Source organism: Podarcis muralis, chromosome 16 (genome assembly GCF_964188315.1).
Source record: "Podarcis muralis chromosome 16, rPodMur119.hap1.1, whole genome shotgun sequence".
NCBI lineage: Eukaryota > Metazoa > Chordata > Lepidosauria > Squamata > Lacertidae > Podarcis > Podarcis muralis.
The window spans coordinates 20,169,183-20,196,433 of NC_135670.1; the positions used below are offsets into that span (position 1 = coordinate 20,169,183).

Genomic DNA, 27,251 nt, shown 5'->3' on the forward strand with positions numbered 1-27,251 from the left:
AGTCTGTCAAGACTGGCCCGTACGGGCAGGGGTACCTTTACCTTTACTAAAGCAGTATAACAGGGGTGTTTACCTAATATTAATAGGCGGGGAGTTCCAAAGCAAATGAGGAAAGTACACTACATGGCACTTTTAAAACTGGAAGTTCTGCAGATCAAAGCGGTTGGGTAGGCATGTCCAGGGCAAGGCAATCCCTCAAGTAAGCTGGTCCCAAGCTGTTAAAACCTTTATATACTATTAAGTAATACCTAGAACTTGGCCTGGTAACAGACTGGCAGCCAGTGCAGATTTTTTAGCAGAAGTGTAATATGCTGGTAGGATTCTTACTCCTGTCAGCAATCGTGCTGCAGCATTCTGCCCTAACTGCAGTTTCAGAACCAAGTGCAAGCCCTCAAGAGTATATTGCTATAATCTAGTCTTGAAGTGGTCAAGCTATCCTGGTCCAGAAATGACCACAGCTGTTATAAGAGTCGAACAGAAATACTCAAATTTGCTTTCACAGACATCAGTGCCGCAGGGAGTGTTATATTTGTACTTCAAGAGAGTGTGGCAGTTGCACTTCATAAAAGTCATTAAGGAGCTTTTTAGCTTGTTTTTGTAATACCTATACCAAATGCTATCCAGTCTTTAGCTTGCCTTTTACAAAATTCTCCACTCTAGAAAGGATTGGCAAAGATCTGAGTTGATTGATTTCACTTTCCCAGCCCAGAAATTTGGAGTTTAGAATTGATTATGCAGCAGTACCTTCTATTTGTGTTTGGAGACCTCCAGAATGCTACATCAGAAAGCCCCATTTTACATCAGAGGGCATATAAAGTGAGACTTTGGGCATTTCCTCGTTAACTTTCCCCCCTCTTCCCCTTATGTGCCTGCAAAACTTGAGCACAACAAGTGGCCAGTGATCTCTAGGTGTGTGTAGAACAGATGAAGAATGCAGTAGGTACCAGATCCATTCCAGAAATACTGTGCTTAAATTGGAGCCTAGGGTTTTGCAGGCTGAATTCTGTTTGGAAATGAACCTTACCCTATCATTATGGCCAGTGTGGAAGGACAGCCCTGTGGTCATGTCTCAGACTCCTTGAGCCTTTTACAGTTGTTATACGTTCTTGTTATTTTGGCTGTGACAGAGCTAATTGAACTTTTGGCTGGGCATATGGGAGATTGGGATGAATGAAACTTGCATGCACTTGAACATCTCCAAAAATATTTGTGAATTTTTCACACGTGTATCTCAGTGATGGCTAAATCGATGTCCTAAAGTGAGCTCTTCATGTGAGACCAGGCTTGGAGGACTTGGAGGACAGAAAAGCGCTCTCAGGCCATATGTTCCATATGACAGGAGTGGACAGCCTGCAGCCCTAAGGTCACACGTGGCGCTCATCTTAATTTCAGAAGCCCCCTGAGATAGATCAGTTCAGACTTGTGTCAAGAGCAAGCTCTTTCTACCCCACCAACCCACACTAGGCAGGAAGGAGGAGGAGAGAAAAGCGGTGGGCCTGGCCACTGCTGGCTTTGGCCCCACCTACCACTGGCATGCCCTCCTGCCCTCCCCCCAATTGACTCCCAGAAAATGTAGCCCTTGATGGGGAAAAAATGTTGTCCACCACAGCATATAAAAATGAGATGCTTTTGATCCTGCACAACTGTGTCAGAAGTATATTTCTCCCCCCACATATCTGGGAGAGAAATGTTAAGAGCTATATTTCCAATACAACAATCTTGCAGAGGAAAAGGAAGAACAGGAAACTTGTGCATCCTGTTCCTGCACAGCAAGATAATGTCTAAAGCAAATACCAAAAATAGGGGTTCGAACATTCCTTTCTTTCTTTTATTGCAACACATATTTCCATTTTCAAAGACATCTGAAAGGTAACTAACAACCAGTAAAATTGGGTGTAAAGAGGAGGATTATTGCCATATTTTCTCCAGTATCCACTTCTGCAGATGCTCTAAGTATTCCATAATGTTTCTGGTTATGGGGGAGATTTTGATTCAGTGATGTTTCTGTAAGATTCAGTCCTTTCTGTGGCTAGGCCAGAATGCAAGCTTACAAGTCAGCCAGTAAATTCGTAATGCTCTGCTAAAGAAGCATTTTGTTTCAGCTATATCGAACCAGAAGAGGAATTATATTAGCTGTGTTTGTGTAAGAAAAATCTATAAATCTGCAGAACAGACTTTACTGTTTTTCTGTTTCCTTTTCTCTTAGGCTCTTAGCACAACCTAATAAAAGATTTAAAATCTTGGAAGAAACCCCCTCAGTGCCAGCAATGAATTATCTCGACCCCTTACCTCTAATACAGCAACCTGGTGAATGTTTGGGAGATGTCAGCGATCCTTACACATTTCAGGATGGCGATATCAAATACAGCTTCACTGGCACGAAGAAGTGCAAGCTTGGAGCTGATAGAGAATCTCTGAAGAAGAATAAGGTATGCTGTCAAACTAGTAGCACAATATTTTTTGAGTACAGTGATTCTTGCTTGGAAATTTTTGTCTGTTGTACTACAACTCAGACCTTTGAAGTCTTAAATTCTATGTCTTGTGGTGAAAAATTTCTTTGTAGATTTAGACATAATAATTTTAATTGATTAAGGTTGCAATCCTGCATATACTTACCAAAGTGAAAGCTCTGTTGAATGGCTGCATGCTGCCAGATGGCTTACCACTCACTCAGTACAATAGTACTTGCTTCAATGCAAACATACACACAGTTGAGCTGTAAGTGATTATGTTTGCCTATGAGTAAATATAATAGTTCTGAATACTTTCGCCATTTTAAAATGCCACATGTCTATGCCATAGAGGCACAGGAAGCTGCCTTATACCAGGTTAGAGCATTAATCCGACCTAGCTTAGTGTTGTGAACACTGATTGCTCTCCAGGATTTCAAACAGGAGTCTTTGGGACAAGCTGGGGATTGAACAATAGGACTTTCTGCATGCAAAGCATGTAGCCTACCACTGAGCCTAAGGCCCTTCGTGAGACATTCCCTTCTGCCCAAAGTCCAAACTTCCCATAATACAAACTATATAGCTGTACCTTTAAGTCAAAGTTTGTTGGTAATTGTTCTTGTTTGTTTTTTAAAAAGCCTGCATGCTGAAGGAGAGTGTTCCAGATTGGGACCCTAGCATGGAGGATGAGGGAGGCTTTAATGAACCAGGTCTTCTGCACCTGGAGTTTGCACTGCTGAAAAGAATTCCATTCACTTCAGTAGGACACTTCTTGGCAATGCCGTTGGCAGATGCAGGACCCCCATTCCAGATTGATTGGAAAAGCTCATTGTGAAATAAAGATCCTTAAGAATCCTCATTAAAATAGTTGGGACACACATTACCTAAATGTGGAAGCTAGCTAGCATACATTAAATTATCATTTTTGAATTGTCTTACAGCTCAGGAAAGCCATGGTGATTTTACATTCTGCATTCATACAAACCTTTCTCTGCTATTTTGGTTTTTGACTGAGCCTACTGCTTTTGAAACATTGCTTTGGGGAGGGCATTATATCTGCTGTTTGGAGCCACATCCCATGTGACAGGTTGTTATTGCATAGTTACCGGAAGAACTATTTGCAACACCATTGAAAGCAGTGGGTGTGAAGTTGTAAGAGCTCAGAACTACTCACCTGGATTTATTTTACTTTTCTAACTCTTTTAAGGAAATTGTGGTTGATTAAATTCTCTGTTTGCAGTCAGAAGATGGAACAGCAACTAAAGAGATTTCTGCAGCAGGCCATTCCACCACCATTCCAGATGGGAAAGATGCAATGTCCATTTTCAGTTCTGCTCCTAAAACAGGTATGTGAAAATGTGTTGGGCCCTTCTTGTGAAAGATGCCACTCGACATCTTAATAAGAATCATAAGGCAGTAATACTTTAGTGATGAACTGTGACACAAGCAATTAGTAGAAAACAGGGGACAGTAGTACAGTGGTACCTTGGTTCTCTAACGGCTTGGCTCCTGAACAAATCAGCTCCTGAATGCCGCAAACCCAGAAGTAAGTGTTCCAGTTTATGAACGTTTTTTAGAAGCTGAATGTCCAGCGCGGCTTCCGCTTGAGTGCAGGAAGCTTCTGCAGCCAATTGGAAGCTGTGCCTTGGTTTTCGAACAGTTTTGGGAGTTGAACACTCCTGGAACGGATTAAGTTAGAGAACCAAGGTACAACTGTAATGTTGCTTGGCACCTGAAAATATGTCCACATATGTCCAGCTGATTATTTTAAAAGATAAACTTTGGAATACAGCAATTGTGTTTTTGGAGAGTGTGATTTAATGCCTTTCTGCCTGACGTCTAAAATCCTTGATGTTTCTTCCCCCCGCCCCCTCTTTTTTCTCTCTCTCCATCCTCCCTGCAGACACACGGCAAGATAATGCCGCAGGCCGAGCTGGTTCTAGTAGCCTCACACAAGTAACAGATTTGGCCCCTTCACTACATGATTTAGACAACCTCTTCGATAACTCAGATGAAGATGATCCTGGAGTAAGTGTGTGATGTGTTAAGATATGCTATATACTCTTGGTGTCACTCTCCCTTTGGAGTAATATATAATCTCAGGGAATTTTGGGACTTGATTTCTCCTCCATCTGATTTCATGGAATTGCAGAGTTGGAAGGGATTCCAAGGTCCATCTAGTTCACAGCTAAAGATTCCCTGACAGATGAGCATACAACCTGTGTTTGAAAGCCTCCAGTTTTCCCCATAGTGTGAACTACGTGGTAAATGGAATGTCATTCCACAGCCACTCCTCTTGCCCCAAAGGAAGATTTCAGCATGAGAACAAAGTCTGTGTCTAATGCAGCAGATACACCAAATTCTTTTTTCTCTATGTTTTTTTTTCCTGTTTCCATTCACTTTGCCCACGATACCAGAAATTTCACTTTGTGCTGATGTGGGTTAATAAAGTAGTCGTGTTCCTCTGCCAGTTTCATGGGAAACACCAGCACACAAAAAATTCATTTGTAAAAAGCACACAGATGTAAGTTGACTTTTTAAACCATTAAAAAAATAAAATTAAAAATGAGTGAATGATGCAAAATTAGGTTTCTCCGCCCCCTCCCCTTGATTTTTTTTCATTTAAAAGGTGCTATTCATTGCTTTATTTAAAATGGAATAAACAGAAAAGGCTGTGAAGTTGTGTTATGGCCAGTTTGGCTTTAAAGAGGTATTATTTGCTTTTAATGAGGTCTTTTAAAAAAAATCCTAAATCTAGGCTGTCTCACCTGCCCTTCGGTCATCAAAAATACCTGCAGTGGGGACAGAAGAGCGCCCTCTGGGCAAGGACGGCAGAACAGCAGTACCTTATCCTCCAAGTAAGTGTTAAGTGTGTCTCCAGGGTTTCACCTAATATTAAAACCCACATCCATGTTTTGAAAGAATTGCTATGTAAATGGGTATTAATTTTCTTAGCTGTTCTTTAGCTATCTGGGGTGATTCCACTGGTATTCCAATCTTATTAGAGACCCAGGAGGAGGACCGCTTTGCCTCAGTTGGAATTGTCTTGTGTTCCATGGTATTGGCTGCCTCTTACTCATTTATTTTCCGAAATCTCTGTCCTGCTTATTTTTCCAAAGTTGTGACGCAGAGTGGCTAACAATACGGTAATAAGGTCAGAACAGCCCAAGCGTCATTCATTAAAAAAAGAGAAGCCCATCCCAGCATACACTCAGTTTAATGAGTTAACAGTGTTCAACCTGTTCAACAAATTCCAGCAGCATGAAAGTGATGTGGAGCTGAGCCAGCAGAAATTGAATTGAGCTCAGAAACTAAATGGCAGCCTGTGCAAATCCAATAGAACCAGCATGATAAAATCAAATCACCTGGCTCCCATAAACAGCTTGGCTGCCTCTTGACAAGAGCTGTGTCTGTTCAGTACCGGTGTCCCAGACGCCATTGTTCGTTTGCTAGCTGGTGGTTTGAAGCATAGTGTTCCTACCCAAGTTGTGATTGTACAAGTCACAGGGAAATGCAATTATTTTAATTTATGCTGTCTTCATTTAAAGGCTACCACTTTAAAAAAAGTGGATAAGGAATTTGCTGCCTGCAATAGAAGCCCACGGTTTCTAATTGAAACTGCATTATATATCTCCATTCAATTTATACCGAGGGAGAAATGAAGCTTAACAGTGTTCAAACTGCTGTCTCTTAGCATGACTTTAAATATTTAGGTGAAATCAGAAGAATCTGGGTTGCGCTGGGCTTTTTGTATCCAGCATATATTAATATAGATTGTGGATTCCCAATGCCCTGCTCCTTTTCCATCATGCCAGGAACTGCAGGGAGTTGTATTGTCCTTTGAGATCCGCAGATGTTTCCCCACTGCAACCCTCGCATACGTGATATGCTTTAGAAATGTTTTATGTATATTTGAAAATAGAATTGTGTGTGTGTGTGATACTAACAGATGTCATTGTGAATTACAATATCCTCCTGCTTCCGAGAGAGGGAGAGAAGAGATACCACGGCCACTCTAAGCTGAACTCTCATTCTGCCGCAAATCATTCTTGAACATTATCTCATTAACTCTAGCTGGTAATGAGAACAAATTGAGGGGAAAAACCATGGTGTCACGAGGATGAGTCAGAGAGTTTTATGGACCCATAAAAGCAGTGCTGATTTACTCAAATGCAGAAGTATGAAGTACACAGAGATTGGGTTTTGACAGTTTTAGTAGATCTATAGCTGCTTAAAATATGCAAGGCTTTCTCAAGCATGACACACATGAAAATGAATAATGATACCCAGTCAGTTCTGTGGGTTTATTTAATTAAATATTTTCTTCTTCTTCTTTTAATGACACTGCATTGCAGAAAAGTTGCCCCCACCTTCTTTTTTAATTTAAAAAAAAGGGAATTCCAAAAAGAATGGAACAGTGTGGAGCAGGTTGGGAAGGGTTAAGTAGATAGGACTTGCCCCATTCAATGTTCATATCTCTCTCTCTCTCTCTCTCTCTCTCTCTCTCTCTGTGCAGCAGCTTCTGTAAAAGATTTCAGAAAGAGCAGAAAGAGAGACGATTAGACAGCAGAACCTGCTTCCCCTTCTGCACTGATTTTGATGGGCTAGAAGCTTGGTCTCTCTCTGAAGGATTTCCCTTTTGGATGCAAGACCAGTGCTTTCCTAAGCTCCATTTTGTTGCCAATTAGAAGAATAGCAGGGTGACATCAGCATGCTGTGTGTGCCTTACAATCTCCACAGGGATGTCCCAGCGGCAAATCTGCTGGAGAGCACTGATCAGAGTTGCTGATGGATACTTAGCATGTTATACAAACTGCCTGTCAAAGAGAGGCTCATGGACCACACTGTAGCATCAGTGGCTGTTCCCTCTGGTCTGGACGTGACTGATAAGCCCAGCTTTGTGCATGCATGTCTCAGCTGAGTTTAGGAAATGCACATAGCTGCTGTTCACACTATGTTGCAGTTCTTTTGGTTGCTTTCTCCTTTTATTATATTGCTAGCAAGCTAGTCTCTCGCTGCTCAGGGATGGATAGGATCTCTACTGTAGTCTGGTTCTAGACTTGGAGACTTGCATTCCTTAATGTTTGCCCAACCTGTGACTTCCCTTTCCTTTACCAGTTCTACCTTGATATGTCCTTGAGAAGAACAAAGCAAGCTGCGTTGTTAAGCATGAATAACTTCTTGCCTGTTCTTAATATTAATAATTATTTATTAAGCAACCAAAAGCTATATATATATATATATATATATATATATATATATATATATATATATATGCAGGTTTTGGTGTCCTCGGGTGTCTTCCCGTGTAAAAGTTGGGGTGTCTGGGCGACGTTTCGACGAGGTCTCACTCGTCATCTTCAGGCTGGTGCTTTCGGCTTCTTGTTACTGGAACAGAGCAGGATCTCAGTGTTTGAGTTCCTATAAATACTGTTGAGGAGTTAATCCACTAATCCACACCTAATGACCCACCTAAGTGGTACTCAGGATATCACTCAAGAAATCACTCAATATATCCCTCAAGCAATTAAGGAACAAAAGAAGAAAAGGCACACTAGCCTGGGAACTTCCTCTCGGCCCAGAACATTGGAGGCTATACACCACACCTCCTCAACAGTATTTATAGGAACTCAAACACTGAGATCCTGCTCTGTTCCAGTAACAAGAAGCCGAAAGCACCAGCCTGAAGATGACGAGTGAGACCTCGTCGAAACGTCGCCCAGACACCCCAACTTTTACACGGGAAGACACCCGAGGACACCAAAACCTGCATTCCTATACCCGTGAAAATCTACGAAAGCATATATATATATATATATATATATATAGCATAAAACATAAAATAAAAATGTCACAATCCTGTTTCACAATCGGTATAAAAGAATGAGGTAAAGAAATAGAGTAGAGGACGTTAGATACCCCAGATCTGCTCCTGCAGTTTGTTTTACCTTGAGATGAATTGCTGATTTATAAACTTCTTGAGATTATAAAGATATGGGCCAATGGTGGAGCAAACCATTCCAGACCTGGTTGAGAGCTGCGTGTATACATGTCCACCCCCCGACATGTGTCACTTGAAACTATACAATTGAGGTGGAGCAGGGAAATGTTTGATTCAAAGTACTGTTTTTGTTTTTAAATTTGGCTTTGCTGGCTAAGCTGTAAAGATAGCAGGTTCATAGTACAACTACTGTTCATTGCCAGTTTTTCTCAGAGGAGCGTTTTAATTGCCAACCTCCATTTCCATAGTAGTGATGGCCTTCTCTCATAATCTAATTGTTGGAAGATTCAGGACAGATGAAACAAAGAGTCTCTTCACACAGCTAAGGTTAAATGATTGAATCCACTACCATAAGAGTTCAGAGAGGCTAATTCTGAAACTGACAGCAAGTCTGCTTTTTGAGCATCATGGAAGGCTTGCTTTTTTAAAAAAAAGTATATACAATGTGTTAACACATGGGTTATCTTGTCTAGCCGTGGCAGATCTGCAGAGGATGTTTCCAACACCACCTTCCTTGGAGCAGCACCCTGCTTTCTCCCCTGTGATGAGCTATAAAGACGGCATCAACTCGGAGACCGTGACTACACTGGGAATGATGGAAAGCCCTGTGGTCAACATGGTTACAACCCAGCTCACAGAGTTTAAAATGGAAGTGGAAGATGGATTAGGCAGCCCTAAACCAGAAGAAATCAAGGTATCAAGCTAAAAGCAGGTGGTGGTGTAAAACTGAAACATGGGTGGAGAGATATGGGCAGGAAAGTTGTTGATCAGCTCTGCCTTAAAATGAACATGAATAACCATGGAAATGATTTGGGAGTTTGCAGGTACTGCAGCCAATGAAAGAAGGACAGACATTCTTTGTCCAGACATCCCAATGCAGCAAAGTTTGAGCATTAAGTACAGTGGCATAAAGTACAGTGGCTGAGCTCAGGGAAAAACTGTAGCTCAGTGGTAGAAGATGCATTTGTACACAGAAGATTCTAACTTAAATCTCTGGCATCTCTCATTAAAAGGATCAGGTAAAAGTAATGTGAAAGACTCTTGCCTGAACCTCTGGAGAGCTGCTGCCATTTGGGGTAGATAATACTTTGCCAGGTGCTGATGTTGCCACCTGTACTAAGCAAGTAGTGAGCACCCATTTCCCAGTTGCAAAGCTGGTAGCGTGATACTCTGGTGTATTTTTCTTCATTTAGAATGTTGCTTGAATAAATCCCGTGATTCCTGTTTTCAAAGAATTTAGAGCTGCTTGCCAATGTTGAAGATTAAAATGGGAAAGAGATGTAGTTCAGTGGAAGAGCATCTGCCTTGCCTGTAGATGGTCACAGGTTCAATCTCCAGTGGCATCTGCAGGTAGGCGGTAGGCTAGGAGAGAACCCTACCTGAAACCATGGAGAGCTGCTGCCTGTCAGTGTAGACAGTACTGAGCTACATGGACCCAATGGTCAGACTCAGTATCTGGCACCTTTCCAGGTTCCTAAAGCCCACTAATTATAATTTTAGGCAAGAAAAGCTGCCTGGATAATATTCGTATGTTTCTTTTATGTGTCCCAACCCATGCAATTCCTTGGTTTTGTAGGATTTCTCCTTTGTGCACAAATCTTCCACCTTTCAGCCCTTTGTGGGCTCCTCCATGTTTGCTCCTCTGAAGATGCTTCCCAGCCAGTGCCTGCTACCTCTGAAGATCCCAGAGACCTGTGTCTATCGGCCTTCCTGGGCCATTCCTCCAAAAATCGAACAACTTCCTTTACCGCCTACAGCTGCTTTCATCAGAGATGGATACAAGTAAGTACAGCAGTGGAAGTGAGAAAACGGATTTATGTGTTTTTGCATAGTCATGCAGGATATTCATTGACTTCCTTGTTAATCCACCGTGTATGATTTTTACTTAGCCTTTGGGATTAACTTGGAATGTAATGAGGTGGAGAGGAGGCTATTTAGAAGTACCGTTAATTCTGCCAAGAATGATCTGGGCATGATTTTTATCAATCAAATATTTAAAAAACTACCATGATGGGTGTAGCCATGGAGGTCAATTCCCATATCTGTCAGCCACAAAAGAGAGACAGGTGACAGAAGCGACTGCTTTCTCACTTCTTTTGAAAAATCCTTCATGCATGCACATCCATCACCCCAAATTACTTCACTGGGATTTATACAGCCTTGTTGGCCTCTTCAGGTTTCTGTTTCTTAGCGTAGCATGCACTGCTTACCTCTGTGCAGAACACCCAGCTCCAGTGGTGCTTAGTGGCACAAGACTGTCTTCCCAGCGCAGCCACGGAACTAAGGCTGATCTCTCCTGCTTTCTGCCCTCCTTGTCTTCTTTCTCCCCTTTAATTTGTGGCTCTTGAGCCACACTCGGTTTCTGGTTCCCTTTAAGTTGCTTGTGTGTACAACAGACCTTTACTCATGCAGAGACCTAGGATGGGGAGAAAATCATGGCTGTGTTCCTCTTTCCTGGAAGCATCCTTGAGTGAGCTACTCTCAGGGCTCCCTGAGAGGCAGGCTAACCTTCTGACCCTGACAACAATGGTTAGGGTGATGGCTGCCCTTCCCACTGCTAATGTACAATCAAATGAGGGGGAACGTTAGTCATTATTTTCACATCATATCAAGCTTAGAGTTAGCCAGCTCTTAACACTGGCATAAAGTGCCCATTGCACCTCTTAGCTCATAGATCAAGGATGGAGAACATTGGGCCTGGGGGTCAAATCTGGCCTTTAGGACCTTCTCCAGCCACACACTCTTCTTCTCAGGCCTTCTGTGCTCCCTCCTTGCATGTTTTGGCCTGGCTAGAATGTGTCACTGAATTCTGACGATTCTTCTGGCGTGGCTGGCCAGAGGATGGACAGGGCTGTGTGACGTTGTATACAAAGTAGCCTATTGCACAGTGGTAGAATTTAGATTCACTGCTGTTCCCACCTTTGCTGCTGACCTTGCCCATCGCTGGCATGAAGGTTGCCTGGAAGGGAATGCACTTGCAAAGGTTCCTTGCACCCATCATAGAAAGAGGAGGTTGACCTTAATGCCAGTCAAGTTTTTTCTCCCATTACTTACTTCCTTGTCCAGCTTGCTGGCTCTTCCTGGTCCAGACACAGCCTGCCCATTTGCTGTGCTCTGATCCTCTCCTCTCTGAAGTCAGTGCCAGTATATCAACTAAGAATTAATTGGAACCCTGTTTAGCAGTCTCAATGAAATGCAAAGCCCAGCTGCTGATCTCGAAACACAGCAAGCATGGAAACCATAAAATGTATGAAACCCCTTAAAAATGGAACATGCAATGTAAGGCTCTCCTATCCGCAGTCAATTGATTTTTAGAGGGGAAGCAGCTAGTATCTTTATATCAGTCCTTTATATCAATCACTTTCTTCAAAGGTTCTTCGGTGTTCTCTGAGGAATTGCAAAAAAAGGAAAAGACAGGGGAAATGTGAAGCTCTTGACACCACCTAGGCAGCAATTTAATTTCTTTTTTCCCCTGTAATGGTAACTACTTCCCAAGGCCTGAGCTGATTATTAATTGCAGGTATTTATTGGGATAAAAATCTTTTATTTCCAGTGTAATCCAATTAGAGCAATGACTGTTACTGCAGGCTTCTGCGAAAGAGGTGATTGCTAATCAAGATTTCTTGGTCACCTTTTGTTGCTTCTCAGAGGCACTCGCTGCGCTTCAGCTTCTTTCTAAACCTGTAGGCTGTTCCCCTCCCCTTCCCCATTTCATTTTCCCTGACTGGCACTCCAGTCCATTAGAGATAACAGGGAAATTATTCTGGAGAATCAAGTTTCACTGCATTTCCTTCTCAAATTGCTGGCAGAATGGGAGTTCAAAATGAATATTTAAACTTTCACATTAGCTGAAGAGGGAAAGTAGAAGCATTTAAATCTGCAGGTTTCTACTCCTTCATCAGGGGAGCAATTGCCATAAGGAGCACATTTTAAGAAAAGTGTTTTTATTAGCAATGGTAAGTAGGAACAACTGTGGAGATCTGCATCCATGTTGCCCTTACTGTGCAATTCCATGGCAGTTGTGCATGTGTCATCTAAAAGTAGCTTCTTGGTGAAATGGAAGGCCGTTTCCTGATGATAGAAATTTGAGAAATTAATTGTGCAGTTTTGAATAATGTGAATACAAGTGTTGGCCTCTTCCAGTTGTGGCACAAGCAGACAGCAAACTCCAAAGGCTAGTTTGCAAGCAGAGATCTGAATTTCAACAGCTTACGAAATTTACCCAGGATTAGGTGAAGTAGGTATAAATCAGTTAAAATATAAGATCCATATTCAGAAGCAAGCACTTTAAGTGCTGTTATTCCTATACATGTTTGTGCTGTCTTGTGGCTGTCTTATTTATTCAGCATTCTGTTTTCCTTCCAAGCTGTTGCACTGCTAATAGTGACCTGGCTCCAGCCACTTGGTAGATGCATTTTTTAATTTTTAATTTGTAAAGCTTGGTGTATTTTTTTGTTCATGTCTTTCCTGTGCCGTATCAGAAAGCTCCTTAATTTGGTTGTTGACGAGATCTCTTGTGGCATGCTATGGATAAGGCTTCAATAAGACAGAACTCTGTACAGTGGTACCTCGGGTTAAGAACTTAATTCGTTCTGGAGGTCCGTTCTTAACCTGAAACTGTTCTTAACCTGAGGTACCACTTTAGTTAATGGGGCCTCCTGCTGCCGCTGCCCCGCTGCCACACGATTTCTGTTCTCATCCTGTAGCAAAGTTCTTAACCCGAGGTACTATTTCTGGGTTAGCGGAGTCTGTAACCTGAAGTGCCTGTAACCCGAGGTACCACTGTATCCACTTCCCATTTAGATGAAAGTTGTGTGATGAAACCATAAACACAGCCAGATAACTCTTCCTGTTTCCCTTTATCTGCTCTTAGCAACGTCCCCAGTGTTGGGAGCCTGGCCGATCAAGACTACATTCAGATGAACACTCCCCAGATGAGCACTCCAGTGACGCTAAACAGCGCTGCCCCGGCCAGCAACAGTGGGGCGGGAGTATTGCCTTCCCCGGCCACTCCTCGTTTTTCTGTCCCTACGCCACGCACACCCAGGACCCCAAGGACTCCTAGAGGCGGGGGCACTGCCAGCGGGCAAGGATCCGTCAAGTACGACAGCACGGACCAAGGTTCGCCAGCATCGACGCCTTCCACAACCCGGCCTCTCAATTCCGTGGAGCCGGCCACCGTGCAACCAATCCTGGAAGCCCACAGCCTGTACGTCACACTCATCCTTTCGGACTCCGTGCTGAACATCTTCAAAGACAGCAACTTCGACAGCTGCTGCATCTGCGCGTGCAACATGAATATCAAAGGTGCCGACGTTGGGCTGTATATCCCAGATTCATCGAATGAAGACCAGTATCGGTGCACTTGTGGATTCAGTGCAATTATGAACCGCAAGCTAGGGTACAACTCTGGGCTGTTCATTGAGGATGAACTGGATATTTTTGGCAGGACTTCAGACATTGGCCAGGTGGCAGAGAGGAGATTGATGATGTGTCAGACCACCTTGATTCCTCAGCTGGGAGAAGGGTCCAAAAGGGCTCAGGAGCCCCCAGTAAGCCTCCTCCTCCTCCTCCAGAATCAGCACACCCAGCCTTTCACCTCCCTGAGCTGCTTGGACTACATGTCCGCCACTAGCAGGCAGTCGCTGTCTTACACAAACTGGAGTTATGACAGAGTTCAGGCAGAGAGCAACGACTCCTGGATCGAGTGCTTCAACGCTCTGGAGCAAGGCAGGCAGTATGTGGATAACCCCACGGGTGGGAAAGTGGATGAAGCTCTAGTCAGAAGCGCAACAGTTCACTCTTGGCCTCACAGCAACGGTGAGATTTTGCTTTTCCTTCGGTGTTTCGGAAAATACTTCTGGGTGCTATGGTTAATCATTTTATTTTTGTTGTTGTTGTCAACTTCATTTCAATATAAGGGTGGTTCACAGGGTTGGTTTCTCAAACTTCTGAGTTCACCAACTCATAGAATTGTACAGATGGAAGCAGAGCCAGCATGGGGCATTTTGCTGCTAGCAGCAAAGCAGAAATGCCGCCCCCCCATCGCTGCCACCTCTGCTGCATGCCCACCCACCATGTGCCCATTGTCTTGCACCTGCCAACTGCTGCCTAACAGCAGCAGTGGCCACTCGGGTGAGTGCGCAGTGGCAGGTGTGCATTGGGTACCCAGTGGAGGAGGTAGTGGCACTGAGTGTTGCGTTCCTCTGAGGCTGGATCTGCTGCCCTTCTCGGCTGTCTGGAGCCTGGCGTCCTGAGGCAGCTGTCCCACCTTGCCGCATGGGCAGACTGGCCCTGATTGGAAGGGACCCAAAGGGGCGCGTAGTCCAACCTCCCACAGTGCAGGAATCACAGCACATCACTCCTTGATGTGCTTTTAATTTGCCTTCAACCCGAACCCCAAATTCTTGGGAGTGCAAACTAAATAAAGTCAAGAAATATCAATATACAATCAACACTTATAAATCATCAGTCACCATTACGAGGAATCTTAAAATGTAAAATTGTTGTATTATCAGATCATCTAATTAAATACAGAGATTCTTCACTGGCAATGGAGGTGAACATGCCCATGATCTTGTAAATTTACTTTTTGACCCTCTTTCATCCCCTTTATTCATGCCCTGCCCACCCTGCACAGTCCTATTTGTTGGCCAGACAGAATTTAATAATTCAGAGAAAGAGAGAAGTGGTAGCTCGGGGGTAAAATACATGTTTTGCATATGGAAGGTCCCAGGTTCAATCTTTGGCATCTCCAGTTAAAAAGATCACATAACGGAAAAATGACAGAGGCCCTTTGTTGCCTCAGACCGTAGAGAGTGGCTGCCAGTCAGAGTAGACATTACTGAGTTAGATGGACAAATATACTGACCTGGCATGAGAAGTGCCTGAAGTTTCCTGGCTTTGTTCATTAGCCCTTTACTGCTGTTCATTTCAAATTCCAATATGATACAGTATTATTCTGCACAAGCAGGGCACTGCAACAAAATGTTGCAGTGTGGAGTGCTTCTATTTGGGGTTCTATGTTCTCAGTTCATTTTGCCCTTTCCTTCCCTGATGCTGACCTACAGCAGTCAGCATTCTATGCCAACTTCACTTGTCCATTGGACTGTTTAGCGATTTCTTTTGCAGGTAAGCTGAACACACTGGTGGCCAGTTTCAGTTACATTAAAATTCTTGATTTATTTATTTCTATTAGCAGCTCTAACATCCATCCCTGGGGACATTTTAAACACTTTCCCAGTTGACCTACCTCTGCAATGATGTGATGTTGTGTACCTTTTTTTATGTCCATGTGTCTTGTCCTCCCCCATTTCTGAAAACTCCATTCCTCCTCCTGGTTTTCATCCCTAGCCCAATTGTCAGTCAATATTCTGAACAGTGGGTTCTCTGTACTTCTGTACTTACCCAGTGCCTGCTGATAACCTCTCTTTTATGCATGGCTGTTGACATTTTGTTTCGATCAGCAATGGCACTTAAATGATTGAATGTCATTTAGAATGTATGATGCTCTACAATATTAAGCTGTGTATGTTTTGAGTGCCTGTATTCTGTTTTCTGAACTCCACTTATTTTAACAAGACTCGGCAGCCACTGGAAGCATGTAGGTCATGCATGTGATATTCTGCAGAGCCTCTTAACATGTGGACAAGGGACTATGCCCAGTGGAGCTCTCATTCTTTTTCAACTTCAAACTGCTTTTTGAAAGTCACACAAGGATTTCAAGTGTCTTGCAAATTGCAGAATGCGTGAAAGCTGTGCATGCACATCTCAGAACTGTGGCTTATGTGCATCTTCTGTAAGATCTTCTTTTGGGTGAGGCTTCTAGAGATCAGAGTATAGTGTTGGATACCACCAGAAAGATGAAAAAGACTTCCTTGGAATTTTGAAACTACTATTAATATATTGATGGATAAAAAAGTAAGATACTCTGTGATTATTATTTTCTTTTAAAGCAAGGGAATTGAACCATTTTGGATGCCTGTCACTGTATTCTTGAGTCTAGCTGCTTTGTTGTTGTTTTTCAGTTCTAGACATCAGCATGCTCTCCTCCCAGGACGTAGTACGCATGCTTCTGTCTCTCCAGCCTTTCCTCCAAGATGCCATCCAGAAGAAGCGGACTGGCAGGACCTGGGAAAACATCCAGCATGTCCAAGGACCCCTCACCTGGCAGCAGTTCCATAAAATGGCAGGACGGGGAACCTATGGTACAGCAAACACACCTATACTTTTATTTCTTTGTGCTGGTGCAGGAGATCACAGCTTTCTAGATTTAAAAATGGCAGGTGTGGGATGCACATTGCCATGTGTGTTATCCAGTAGGCACCATGCCAGCTACGCTCCATGCACCATTCACACCCAACAGTCATTGTGCTGGCTGTGGTTTTCACAGCAGCAAAACCATTATTGCTTGATTGCAAGGCATTTCCGGTAACCTTTCTGTGGAGGAAGTGGCTCCATGGGAGGTGTCCGGAGCCATAGGGTACTTTTTGCATTGAAAGCTAGTCTTGGAAAGCCTGTCAAAGCTCAGCCTGTGGTGTCTTGAGTTCTCTGACACTTCCTTCCATGTTGATTCAGGTTCAGAGGAGTCTCCTGAGCCTCTTCCAATCCCCACTTTGCTGGTCAGCTATGACAAGGACTTCCTGACAATCTCTCCGTTCTCCTTGCCATTCTGGGAGAGGCTGCTGCTGGACCCATATGGAGGCCATCGGGATGTTGCTTATATCGTGGTGTGTCCAGAAAACGAGGCCTTGCTTGATGGAGCCAAAACTTTCTTCAGGGACTTGAGCGCCGTATATGAGGTTGGTGAGCAAGAGGGAGTTTCGTAAGGTTTATTAGGACTCTGTGCCCTTGCCTGCCCCCCCACAATAAAAAAAAGGTGTCCATGACCGAAATTCTAGCAAACAGCAGCCCTCGTCTTTTGTCTTTCATTTGTGCCCCAACAGATTACACCATCAGCATCTATTATTGGAAAAATGGCATAGCTAGAGCAGCATGGGAAGGCTAAAGGCAATAATTGGGACACGGGTGGCTCTGTGGGTTAAACTACAGAGCCTAGGACTTGCTGATCAGAAGGTCAGTGATTCGAATCCCCGTGACGGGGTGAGCTCCCGTTGCTCGGTCCCTGCTCCTGCCAACCTAGCAGTTTGAAAGCATGTCAAAGTACAAGTAGATAAATAGGTACCACTCCGGTGGGAAGGTAAGCGGCATTTCCGTGCGCTGCTCTGGTTCGCCAGGAATGGCTTAGTCATGCGGGCCACATGACCTGGAAGCTGTACGCTGGCTCCCTCAGCCAATAAAGCGAGATGAGCGCTGCAACCCCAGAGTCGGCCATGACTGGACCTAATGGTCAGGGGTCCCTTTACCTTTACCTAGCCTTTGCCAACCTGGTCCCTTCTGCACCGGTTTTAGTTTGTGACTCCCATCAGCTCTAGCAAGCACAAACTTGCTGAGGCTCATGGGCAGAGCCATAGCTAGGTGATCTTGCGCCCTGGCAGAACTGTCCACATTGTGCCCCCTAGACACTGACAAATTCACTCTTCTTTCTGACTCTCCTCCAACCTGCCCCCCATTCAATTCACCCTCTATTTAAAACATTTTCTTATGAGGTAATAATCAATATTTTTATTTATAGACATATTTATGAACATATTTTAAAGCCGATTTTGTGCCCCCCCTTGCTTGTGCCCCTGGCGGGGGCCCACCTCACCACCCCCTAGTTACAGCCCCTAGCTCATGGGAGTTGCAGATTAAAAACATCCAGAGGGCAGCAGGTTGGCAAAGTCCGCTTTAAGGCATCAGATTCTCTCTTCAAGATAACCAGGGTTGCAAAAACTGCAATTTTAGCATGGGCAATTAGAATAAGATCTATTATTTCATTATTGATATATTTTGTATACTTAAGTTTTTGCCTCTATCTTCAGTACTCTTCTTTTTATTTTATTGCTATGGCTAGTGGCTGATGCAAATAAAGATTCTTCTGATTCTGATTCAGCAGATTCTCAAAGAAGCAGAAAATTAGTGTCATATCCGGGGGTGTGGGGGTGTTCTTTGGAGTATACAAACCTTTTTCTTAGCCTAGCACACCAGGGGGATCATGAGGTAAGGAATAATACCTACAATTCTTTGAAACATTGGCACATTTGGATTATATGCAATTGCTCGTGTTGGTTTAATTTTATTTTTGGAAAGCCCTGTTATTGTGTAGCATTGCCAGTCCATTCAATTTTCTGTTTATTCTCAGAGGCACACACCTATTTTTTTATTATTTCCAGTCCAAGACAGCGGTAATACTTTAATTATCCACTAGGATGCAGTAATGCTTAAGCAACAAGTCAGGGTGGGTAACAGAAACAGAGACTTTTGCAATTTCCACAATTGCAAATATTGTGTCGCAGGAAAGCTTTGTTGCAATTGCTCACTGTTTTAGTGTGATATCCTGAGATAGCTCAGAGTGCTTGAGTTCCAGTGAAAGTCATGGCAGATAAGCACACTGGCACTGAAATAAATTGCACTTGGGCAAACTTGGATTTTTCTTTTCTGTCCTTTAGGCTTAATTGTGAGCCAGTTGAAATAAAGTGAGAGATGGACTTTTTGTTTCATTTATGCTTTACCTGTGGGAGTATCCCATTTTTTAAAAAATAAATAAATGCTGGATTGGGGATGCATGTTCAGACCTCTGAAGATTTCTAGAACTAGATCTGTGATTTGTGAATATGTATTGCACTACTACAATCAGTTTTCCTCTTTATGTCTCCAGATGTGTCGACTTGGTCAACATAAACCAATCTGTAAAGTGTTGCATGATGGGATCATGCAAGTGGGAAAGACTGTAGCCCAGAAGCTGACAGATGAGCTTGTGAGTGACTGGTTTAACCCACCCTGGGGCAATGAAGACTGTGACAATCATTCCAGGCTCAAACTTTATGCGCAAGTCTGTCGTCACCACCTAGGTAAGTGCAGAGACAGAGTAGGTCGGAGGCAATTCATTTCAGCTGGGCTCTTCAGCTTGAAAGCCCAGACACTTTACATTCTCTCAATGGTGCTGCCTGTCCCAAAGGTTGCATAGGTAGCCAAGAGCAGAAGGATAGTTTTGATGGACTGAACTCTAAAGGTCCATCTAGTTCAGCGTCCTCTTTCCATCGGTGGTCAGCCACGTGCTTCTGGGAAGCATATAAACAGACATGAGGGTAACACCTCTCCTTATATATATATATTATATATGGAGCCTAGTTCTCATGGCTAATAGTTATTTTTACATTTCTCTCCCCGGGCTTGTGTTGGGGTGATTTTCTTGTAGTTGCTTAATCTTGGCAGGTATATCCTGTTTTTCCAACCAGCCTGACTTCTTTTACTGCTCACACTTTGTTCTGAATCTGTTGAGCATTGGCTGAAAAACTGATGTATGTGATGATTCATGAGGTCAGTTTCTTGGCTGCTGGATGTGATACCCAATCAAATGGTTATGATTAGCACACTATATTTTCTGGGGTATATAGTGGAAAGAATTGGCATTCTCTGGCTTTCTCCTATGTGGCCCAGCTGTAGCCTTCTCTGCTTCTCTGTTACTGCTAAGGGAACTCTACTCTGTCCTAAGCTTAGTCATAGACAAGCCAGAAAGGAGGAAGCGTATACAAATCAACATGCCCCTGCCTTGGGATAATCAGGAGATACAATCTTCTAGGCAGATGCCCTCTACTATATGCGGGAACATTGCTCCTTCCTTCAGTAAGATACAGGTTCAGAACCATGCAACTTTATGTTCCACTCTATCCCCAAGACATGGGATAGCCTACGGTGTTAACTTTTTTTAAAAAAGGGGGGGCAAGGAAAAACAGCTTTCTACTAATACGTAACCTCAAATCAAAAGGGAGGTCTGATCAAATTGTGTGTGAAGGAGGAAGGGGAGCGATCATTCCCTGGCCAGTGTGGGGAACATCCTGCACACCAGTATGTGAAAAGTGCCAGCACCTTATTTGGTCCATTGAGTAATGGATGAGGCCTGTCCTTCCCAACATAACTCCAGAACAACTTCCAGGATTGGAATTCATATGCTGAATCCTCAGTTAAGCACATACCAGTGAAACCTGTCAGTAACGTAAACAGCCAGTTCCCAGGACATTTTGCAAAATTGGATTTATACATCTGTACTCCTTGGGCTTCCAGAGCAAGCAATAAAAAGGAAACTTCATGATTTCCCTTTCCTCCCACTTGTCACACTGCAGGGACTCTGCAGTGCCACTTGACTCCCAGTCAGTAAAGTCCTTATCAAGGAAATAATTCTGTCTGCCTGCCTGACTCTTGTTTTGAAAGCCTAGACTTTGTGGTGCTTTTTTTTGCTTGCTGTTGCCAAGGCTTGCCCTTCAGGCAGCCTTTTTCTCGGTCATGATTTTTAACATCTTTGCATCTGTGTATTCTTTCAGCACCTTACTTAGCTACTTTGCAACTTGACAGCAGCCTGCTGGTGCCACCTAAACACCAGACAGCACCAGCACCACCACCAAGCCAGGAACAAACGCTACCCGGGAATTCTGCACCGATTCCTCCCAATTCGGCCTGCCTTGCTGCGCCTGGGGCTCCCCCAACTGGCAGTTCTTTCACCCCCACACCCAACGGAGGGACCACAAGCCTCCCAGGAGGCAACAGTTCAACCTCTGGATCCACAGTGCCACAGCTGTCAGCATCCTCTTCAGTGCCCAGTATTAACCAGACAAGCACTACCTCCTCTTCAGGGTTCAGCGGTGGCCTACCTCAAGGTCAAAACCCAATTCTTGGTGTAAATTCTACGGAGAGACCCCAAGGAAGCACAGTCTCTGGAGGAGATGCAGAGACAGGGCATAATTCATCTCAACAGCAGCAAGAAGGGCAGGAAAGGTAGGTCCAGTGAGCATTCACAGTAGAGGGTTTTTAGCTCTGTTTCTCTACATGTCTATGTCTGATGTTCTGTAGTTTATCCTTACATACTATGCGATGACTGGTGATTTTTGTTGCTGTTGACGCTCTGCTCATAATCTTGAACGCAGCATTAAGACTGCTTAAGCCAATTGATTTCAGCTGCTTTGCTTTCCGACATTTCTAGTTCAGATCCTGTCACCCAAAGGTCCCAAGGCAGATGGAATGTATAAATTCAAACGCAAGAGTAGCACTGTTAAACCAAATCAGAATACGTCAGCATGGATGGGCTTGCCCCAAACTAAAATATTCACCCTGAGAACTCCTTGTTAGAGGGTTTAAGGAGGCATAACTCTGTGTAGAATCACAGAATTGGAAGGGACCCAAAGGGTCATTTAGTCCCTACTTTGCAGGAACCACAGCTAAGCCTGTGTTCTGCTGCAACCAACGCTTGGGCTTTGGAGTAGCCCAAGGTAACCTCGTAGCACTAAGCTGCTGTCTCTTAATAATTCGCTTTTTCTGTGCCTTTGGAGCAAGCCGGTCCTCTTTTCTCTGGCTGCTTCAGGGCCTCCCCCTTCCTTTCCCCCATGCCTCTTTTCCATAGCCCCCCACGTGCGTAATCTCTTTACTGAAGACGTTTTAAACCGGCACTTAACACCCTGTTCTTTTCTAGTTCTGCAGAGAGGGAGAGGATAGGAATTCCAACGGAACCCGAGTCGGCAGATAGCCACGCCTACCCTCCGGCTGTCGTCATCTACATGGTGGATCCTTTCACCTACACTGCTGAGGAGGAATCCACCTCTGCCAACTTCTGGCTCTTGAGCTTGATGCGGTGTTACACAGAGATGCTGGACAACTTGCCTGAACATATGAGGAATTCTTTCATTCTCCAGGTAACTTATCTATTTATATAGAAATTTTTATAGTGGGCCCTTCTAGCCACTAAAACCCATTTAAAAGCAACCTCGGCAGCAGAGATCACAAGTAAAAATGACCTCAGCAGGCAAAAAACATTTTCATTGGTCGGCAAAAGACAGCCAGAGAGGGGGCTATCTGTTCTTTATGGGGCAAGATATTCCACAGTATTGGTGCAACCACAGAAGCTCTATTCCTAGTCATCCTCAACAGTGCCTCCACACTGAGAAGGGACACAGAGAGGTGCCTCTCCTTCTGATCTTTGGAAGCAAGGAGGGTGATAAAGGAGGAGGTCCCTCAGGTGTCCTGGGCCCAGGCCACTTAGAGAGAGACCGGTTTGCCTCTTAGATTTTGAGCCAAATGGTGCTCTTGCCAGCTCATTATGTGCCTTGCTTATATCCACGAACCTGTAGTTTGGTTTGTAAGTACATGGCCTTTTGCCAGTGGAAATCAGAGCTCTAAATAGAACACAGCATGACATATTGAATATAGCACATTCTCTTCTGCAAGATTCTTCCGGACAGCACAGTTTGTGCAAACGTTTTTAGAGCAACGTGTCTTTTTGTGAGTTTATTGTGGCTTGGGAGCAGAAATTAAATTTATGTAGGGTAGGGTACATCACATACCCCTAGTAGCAAATATCTCATAGGACACCTGCACAGGACATCCTGCAGAACCATTCAAATTAAGATCTTGATTTAATCTCATTTGCTTTGTGAATGTAGCTGTGTTGGAAGACCGTAGCAGATTTTTGCTGGCCCTGTAGCAAGATAAAGCACAAAAATCTTGGGAGGAAATTGGCAGTGGCCATTAGGCACATATTGAATGTGTGATGTGTCTACTGTACCCAGGAGTAATGATGATGATTATGATGATGATAATTAATAATAAATAATAAATGATATTGTTTAGACCCCACCCATCTGGCTGGGTTTCCCCAGCTGCTCTGGGCAGCTTCCAGCAAAATATAAAAAATACTAACTTGTCAGACATTAAAAACTTCCCTGAACAGGGCTGCCTTTTGATGTTTTCTAAAAGTTGTGTAATTCTTTATCTCCCTGACATCTGATAGGAGGGTGTTCCACAGGGAGGGTGCCACTGCCAAGAAGGCCCTCTGCCTGGAGCCCTTTGATTACAACAGACAATTAGTTCAGTGTTTATTCTGTAAAGATCTTGACCTCCAGATGAGTCTGAGGTTTAATTCTCACAAACAGCAAAGTAAACATGTATCTGGAGTATTAACAGCAATTGCAGCTCATACGATGGAACACTTACCCATGGGGGGGAAATTACCTCTATGTATTTATTTTATTTACAGCATTTCTATACCACTTAATACATTAAGTGGACAGAAAACTGAAGCAGCAACAGACAACTTAAACAAAAATATTGCAAAAATACAGAGTTACATATAAAAATGTTACATTAATACAGAGTTACATTCAGACATACAGAGAGAGAGAGAGAGAGAGAGAGAGAGAGAGAGAGAGAGAGAGAGAGATCAGTTTATTTTCCTTCTGACACACCCTCCCTTTCAGCCTCTGGGTTCTCACCCAGGATCCCCAAAAACTCTCAGCTCACCCATAAAAGTCTCACAACGAGAAGGCTAGTCTCTCACTGTAGACTTGCTTTGTATGGGCAGGCCCACAGCTGTACCCCATTCAGCTACACTCTCCACACCCAGTTCCAGTTAACAACAGCAGGCTTCCCAGGGAGTCCAAAGAATGGGAAAGTGTGCCCCCCCCATCTCTTTCTTCACTCCCTGTCCTCTCCTCCTCTGCCTCCAACTAGATAGAGTTAGCCTGTCAGGGAGAAGCCTTGGCCAGGACCTTTTCTACTTGATAGCCATCTTTCTATATGGAAGCCTCATTTCTGGATGAAAGAATATCCCATCCTCTTGAGTTCCTATCTTTGTGAAGTTGAACAGCCAAGGAGCAGGTTTCCTATTGCAGCTGCTGTTTCTGAGAGCTTTTCTGAGAAGTACTTGGGTGTCAGAGGTTCTCTTGAAGGCCATGGAGTTGCAGTACATCAGACATGCACATGAAAATTGCTTCTAGATGACTAAGCAGTGGCATAATGGGACTGTATTATTGATAGCGGGTTTTCTCCAGGCCATTGAAATGGCATCAGTTTGTGTGAACTCACTCAGCTCACCCCAGTCTGTGGCAAATGGCTCATGTTGTAGAACAGGCAGAATAACAGTGATTGCTTCACACATTAAGGGAACAGCGTGTCCAGGTTTTCTACTCTCAAAAAGCTACAACCTCCAAAACAGTTAAAAAATTATCAGGTTTCTTGCTTGCTTTCACTTTTGTGTGTATACGGGCAAAAAAAATATTTTATGGGTGCCCCTTAAATATTAAACATGCAAATGGGTCCTAAGATGAGCCTTATAATCCTGACTTGGTTCCTCTGTCTATCACACTCTAGATTGTGCCTTGCCAATACATGCTGCAGACCATGAAGGACGAGCAAGTCTTTTACATTCAGCACTTGAAGTCTCTGGCGTTCTCTGTCTACTGCCAGTGCAGGCAACCGCTGCCCACACAGATCCACATCAAGTCCCTGACCGGCTTTGGGCCAGCAGCCAACATCGAGATGACTCTCAAGAACCCGGAGGTGAGTGCTCTAACAAACACACACAATAACCAGCCCCGCCCTGGGAAGCTGAATCGGAACCCGGTACTTGGCCTGAAGTATCTAATTGCTGTCTTGTGCCCAAGTCATTGCAAGAAGCAGGCAGAGGAGGATGTGGCAGTTGCTTTGAATCGCTGCTTGAGAAACCGAGAGCAGCGATAGTCTCCTCAATCCATTGAGGAGGTTAACTGCACAGCTGGGTTTGCAGCCTAACCCTCCCACCCTGAATTTTAGAAGCCTCAAAGCTGAATGATCATTTGCTTCCTTTTCACATGTTACTAAACACCTTAATACGTGTCTCTTGGAATGAAGCAAACACACCGATGCATTGTCTCATCACCCTTAGGTCAGTAGAACTTCCAACTGTGCAGATCAACAAAACAAAACAAAACACCACCCAGAAATATGACACTGCAAAAATATTAAATAAAAATGGTGGTGTCAAATGCTGTCTTCCTTGAGCCAAGGATTTATCAGTTGCATAGTGGAACCTGAATGAGCACCTCCATTGACTTATATATACACTCAGGGTTTCTAAAGTAAGCAGCACAAGAACAGACGTCTACATCAGTGCATCTAACCATAAAAGATGCATATAAAATTATTCTGGAGAACTGCATTATCTCACGTGGCTTGACTCTTTTATACGTGATATATATATGTAATTCGTTTATTCTTTGGCATGTCATTATTTGAGGAGAAAGGACAACAACCATGCACTAGCAGTTGAGGCATAAGCTCATGCTTGATGCAAGAAGCTCACTTGGGTCAGAGCCGACAAATTCCACGTAGAAATCTGTTTAAACACCATTCCTTCTCTATCTCAGTTCAAAACTTTGTTACATATTGTGATGAGAGAGAGGAGAGAGGAGGGAGTGAATGAATGGGCACAACACCTGTCCTTGCTCTGAAAAAATAATAATACCTATGTTCTGATCTTGTTTTCAGAAGTTTTTATGAAGTGGCTGCCCCACTACGCAATGGATTTTTATCTATTTATTTGAAGTATTGATATGCTGCTTAATCATTAAGTGGTGTACACAAAATTACAATTAAAAATAAACTACACAAAGGGTAACAGCAAGATGGGTGCCTGCCTAATCTCAGATGGGAGGGAGTGCCACAGGCGTGGGCATCCAACACTGAATGCACTGCTTCTAGCCATAGAGGACCATGGAGGAGTGTTTGTATCAGATCATCCTTAAGATGAAAATACTGAGATATTTGCTGTTTGAGTGTTCAAGGTGTACAGTGCTGGTAGCTCTCCACAGCCCTTGCTTCAGACAAATGGCATACCATAAGCAGAAAGCTGCTGTGACCTTAAAAGCTTTTTCAACATCTTACGTGATGTCTTCTTCTTTTTACAGCGGCCCAGCCCCATTCAGCTGTACTCCCCTCCGTTTATCCTGGCACCCATCAAAGACAAACAGACAGAGCTCGGGGAGACCTTTGGAGAAGCCAGCCAGAAATACAATGTGCTCTTTGTTGGGTATTGTTTATCTCACGACCAGCGGTGGCTTCTGGCCTCCTGCACCGACCTGCACGGCGAGTTGTTGGAAACCTGCATTGTCAACATCGATTTGCCAAACAGGTAGGGCAGAAAATCGGGTTTCTGCACATAGTAGCTGAGCATGCTCTTTGCACGCAGAAGGTTTCAGTCATCCGCAGCATTTCCAGTTTGGGGGATCTTGGATGGCTTGGCTTGGCTTGGCTTGGCTGGACAAGCCCTTTATTTCCCTGACATCTTAGAGTACTTCTGCTAGCCACAGAAGTGGCAGTACTGTATTATTAGTAGTAGTAGAAGTAGCATTAGCATTAATTAATTAATTATTATTATTATTTCCATTTATAGACTTCTTACTATCTAAAATATCTCAAAGCAGTTTATGCACACCATGAGCAAATAAAACCATGTCAAATGATTCACATAGCAAAATTCATAATATCCTTATGCATGAACATAATCTAAAATCAGAGAGCACTACGAGGTCACATAAATATAAAATTTCAAACAACGCAACATACACACAATCAGCCATCCAATCTCTCTCATCATCTATTTCACACAACCACTGCAACCATTCACTACCTCAAGCATCATCAACCGCCCATACGTAAACTACTCACATTCAACAATATTGCAGCCCACATTTGAAGGGTCACTGCCAAGCATACACAAATAAGATACCCTCTGAAGCAGTACTGGACTCATGACCCATCACTGCTGGACCATCTAATACCTCTCATCTCTCACCTAAGAAGGGCCCAGATCTATATCAGGCTAGATCAGGCTCTCACCTTGGAGGGTATAGAGCTACTTCCATCCACTCACTTCCAACTACAGAATCAGTTGATTA

At 43.7% G+C, this 27,251-nt stretch overlaps 1 protein-coding gene across 1 annotated transcript in view; it reads left to right on the forward strand.

Annotated features, from left to right (window-relative positions):
• Window positions 1–27,251, forward strand: part of MED13L (mediator complex subunit 13L) — a 165,770-nt gene that overhangs the window by 122,526 nt on the left and 15,993 nt on the right. The window contains exons 11-24 of the mRNA XM_028711063.2: window positions 2,207–2,429; window positions 3,691–3,796; window positions 4,354–4,478; window positions 5,209–5,308; window positions 8,925–9,145; window positions 10,028–10,233; window positions 13,325–14,271; window positions 16,479–16,658; window positions 17,029–17,252; window positions 19,211–19,403; window positions 20,874–21,324; window positions 22,016–22,235; window positions 24,688–24,876; window positions 26,262–26,485. Coding sequence (XP_028566896.2) covers window positions 2,207–2,429; window positions 3,691–3,796; window positions 4,354–4,478; window positions 5,209–5,308; window positions 8,925–9,145; window positions 10,028–10,233; window positions 13,325–14,271; window positions 16,479–16,658; window positions 17,029–17,252; window positions 19,211–19,403; window positions 20,874–21,324; window positions 22,016–22,235; window positions 24,688–24,876; window positions 26,262–26,485 — 3,609 coding nt within the window. The remainder of the gene's footprint in view (window positions 1–2,206; window positions 2,430–3,690; window positions 3,797–4,353; window positions 4,479–5,208; window positions 5,309–8,924; window positions 9,146–10,027; window positions 10,234–13,324; window positions 14,272–16,478; window positions 16,659–17,028; window positions 17,253–19,210; window positions 19,404–20,873; window positions 21,325–22,015; window positions 22,236–24,687; window positions 24,877–26,261; window positions 26,486–27,251) is intronic.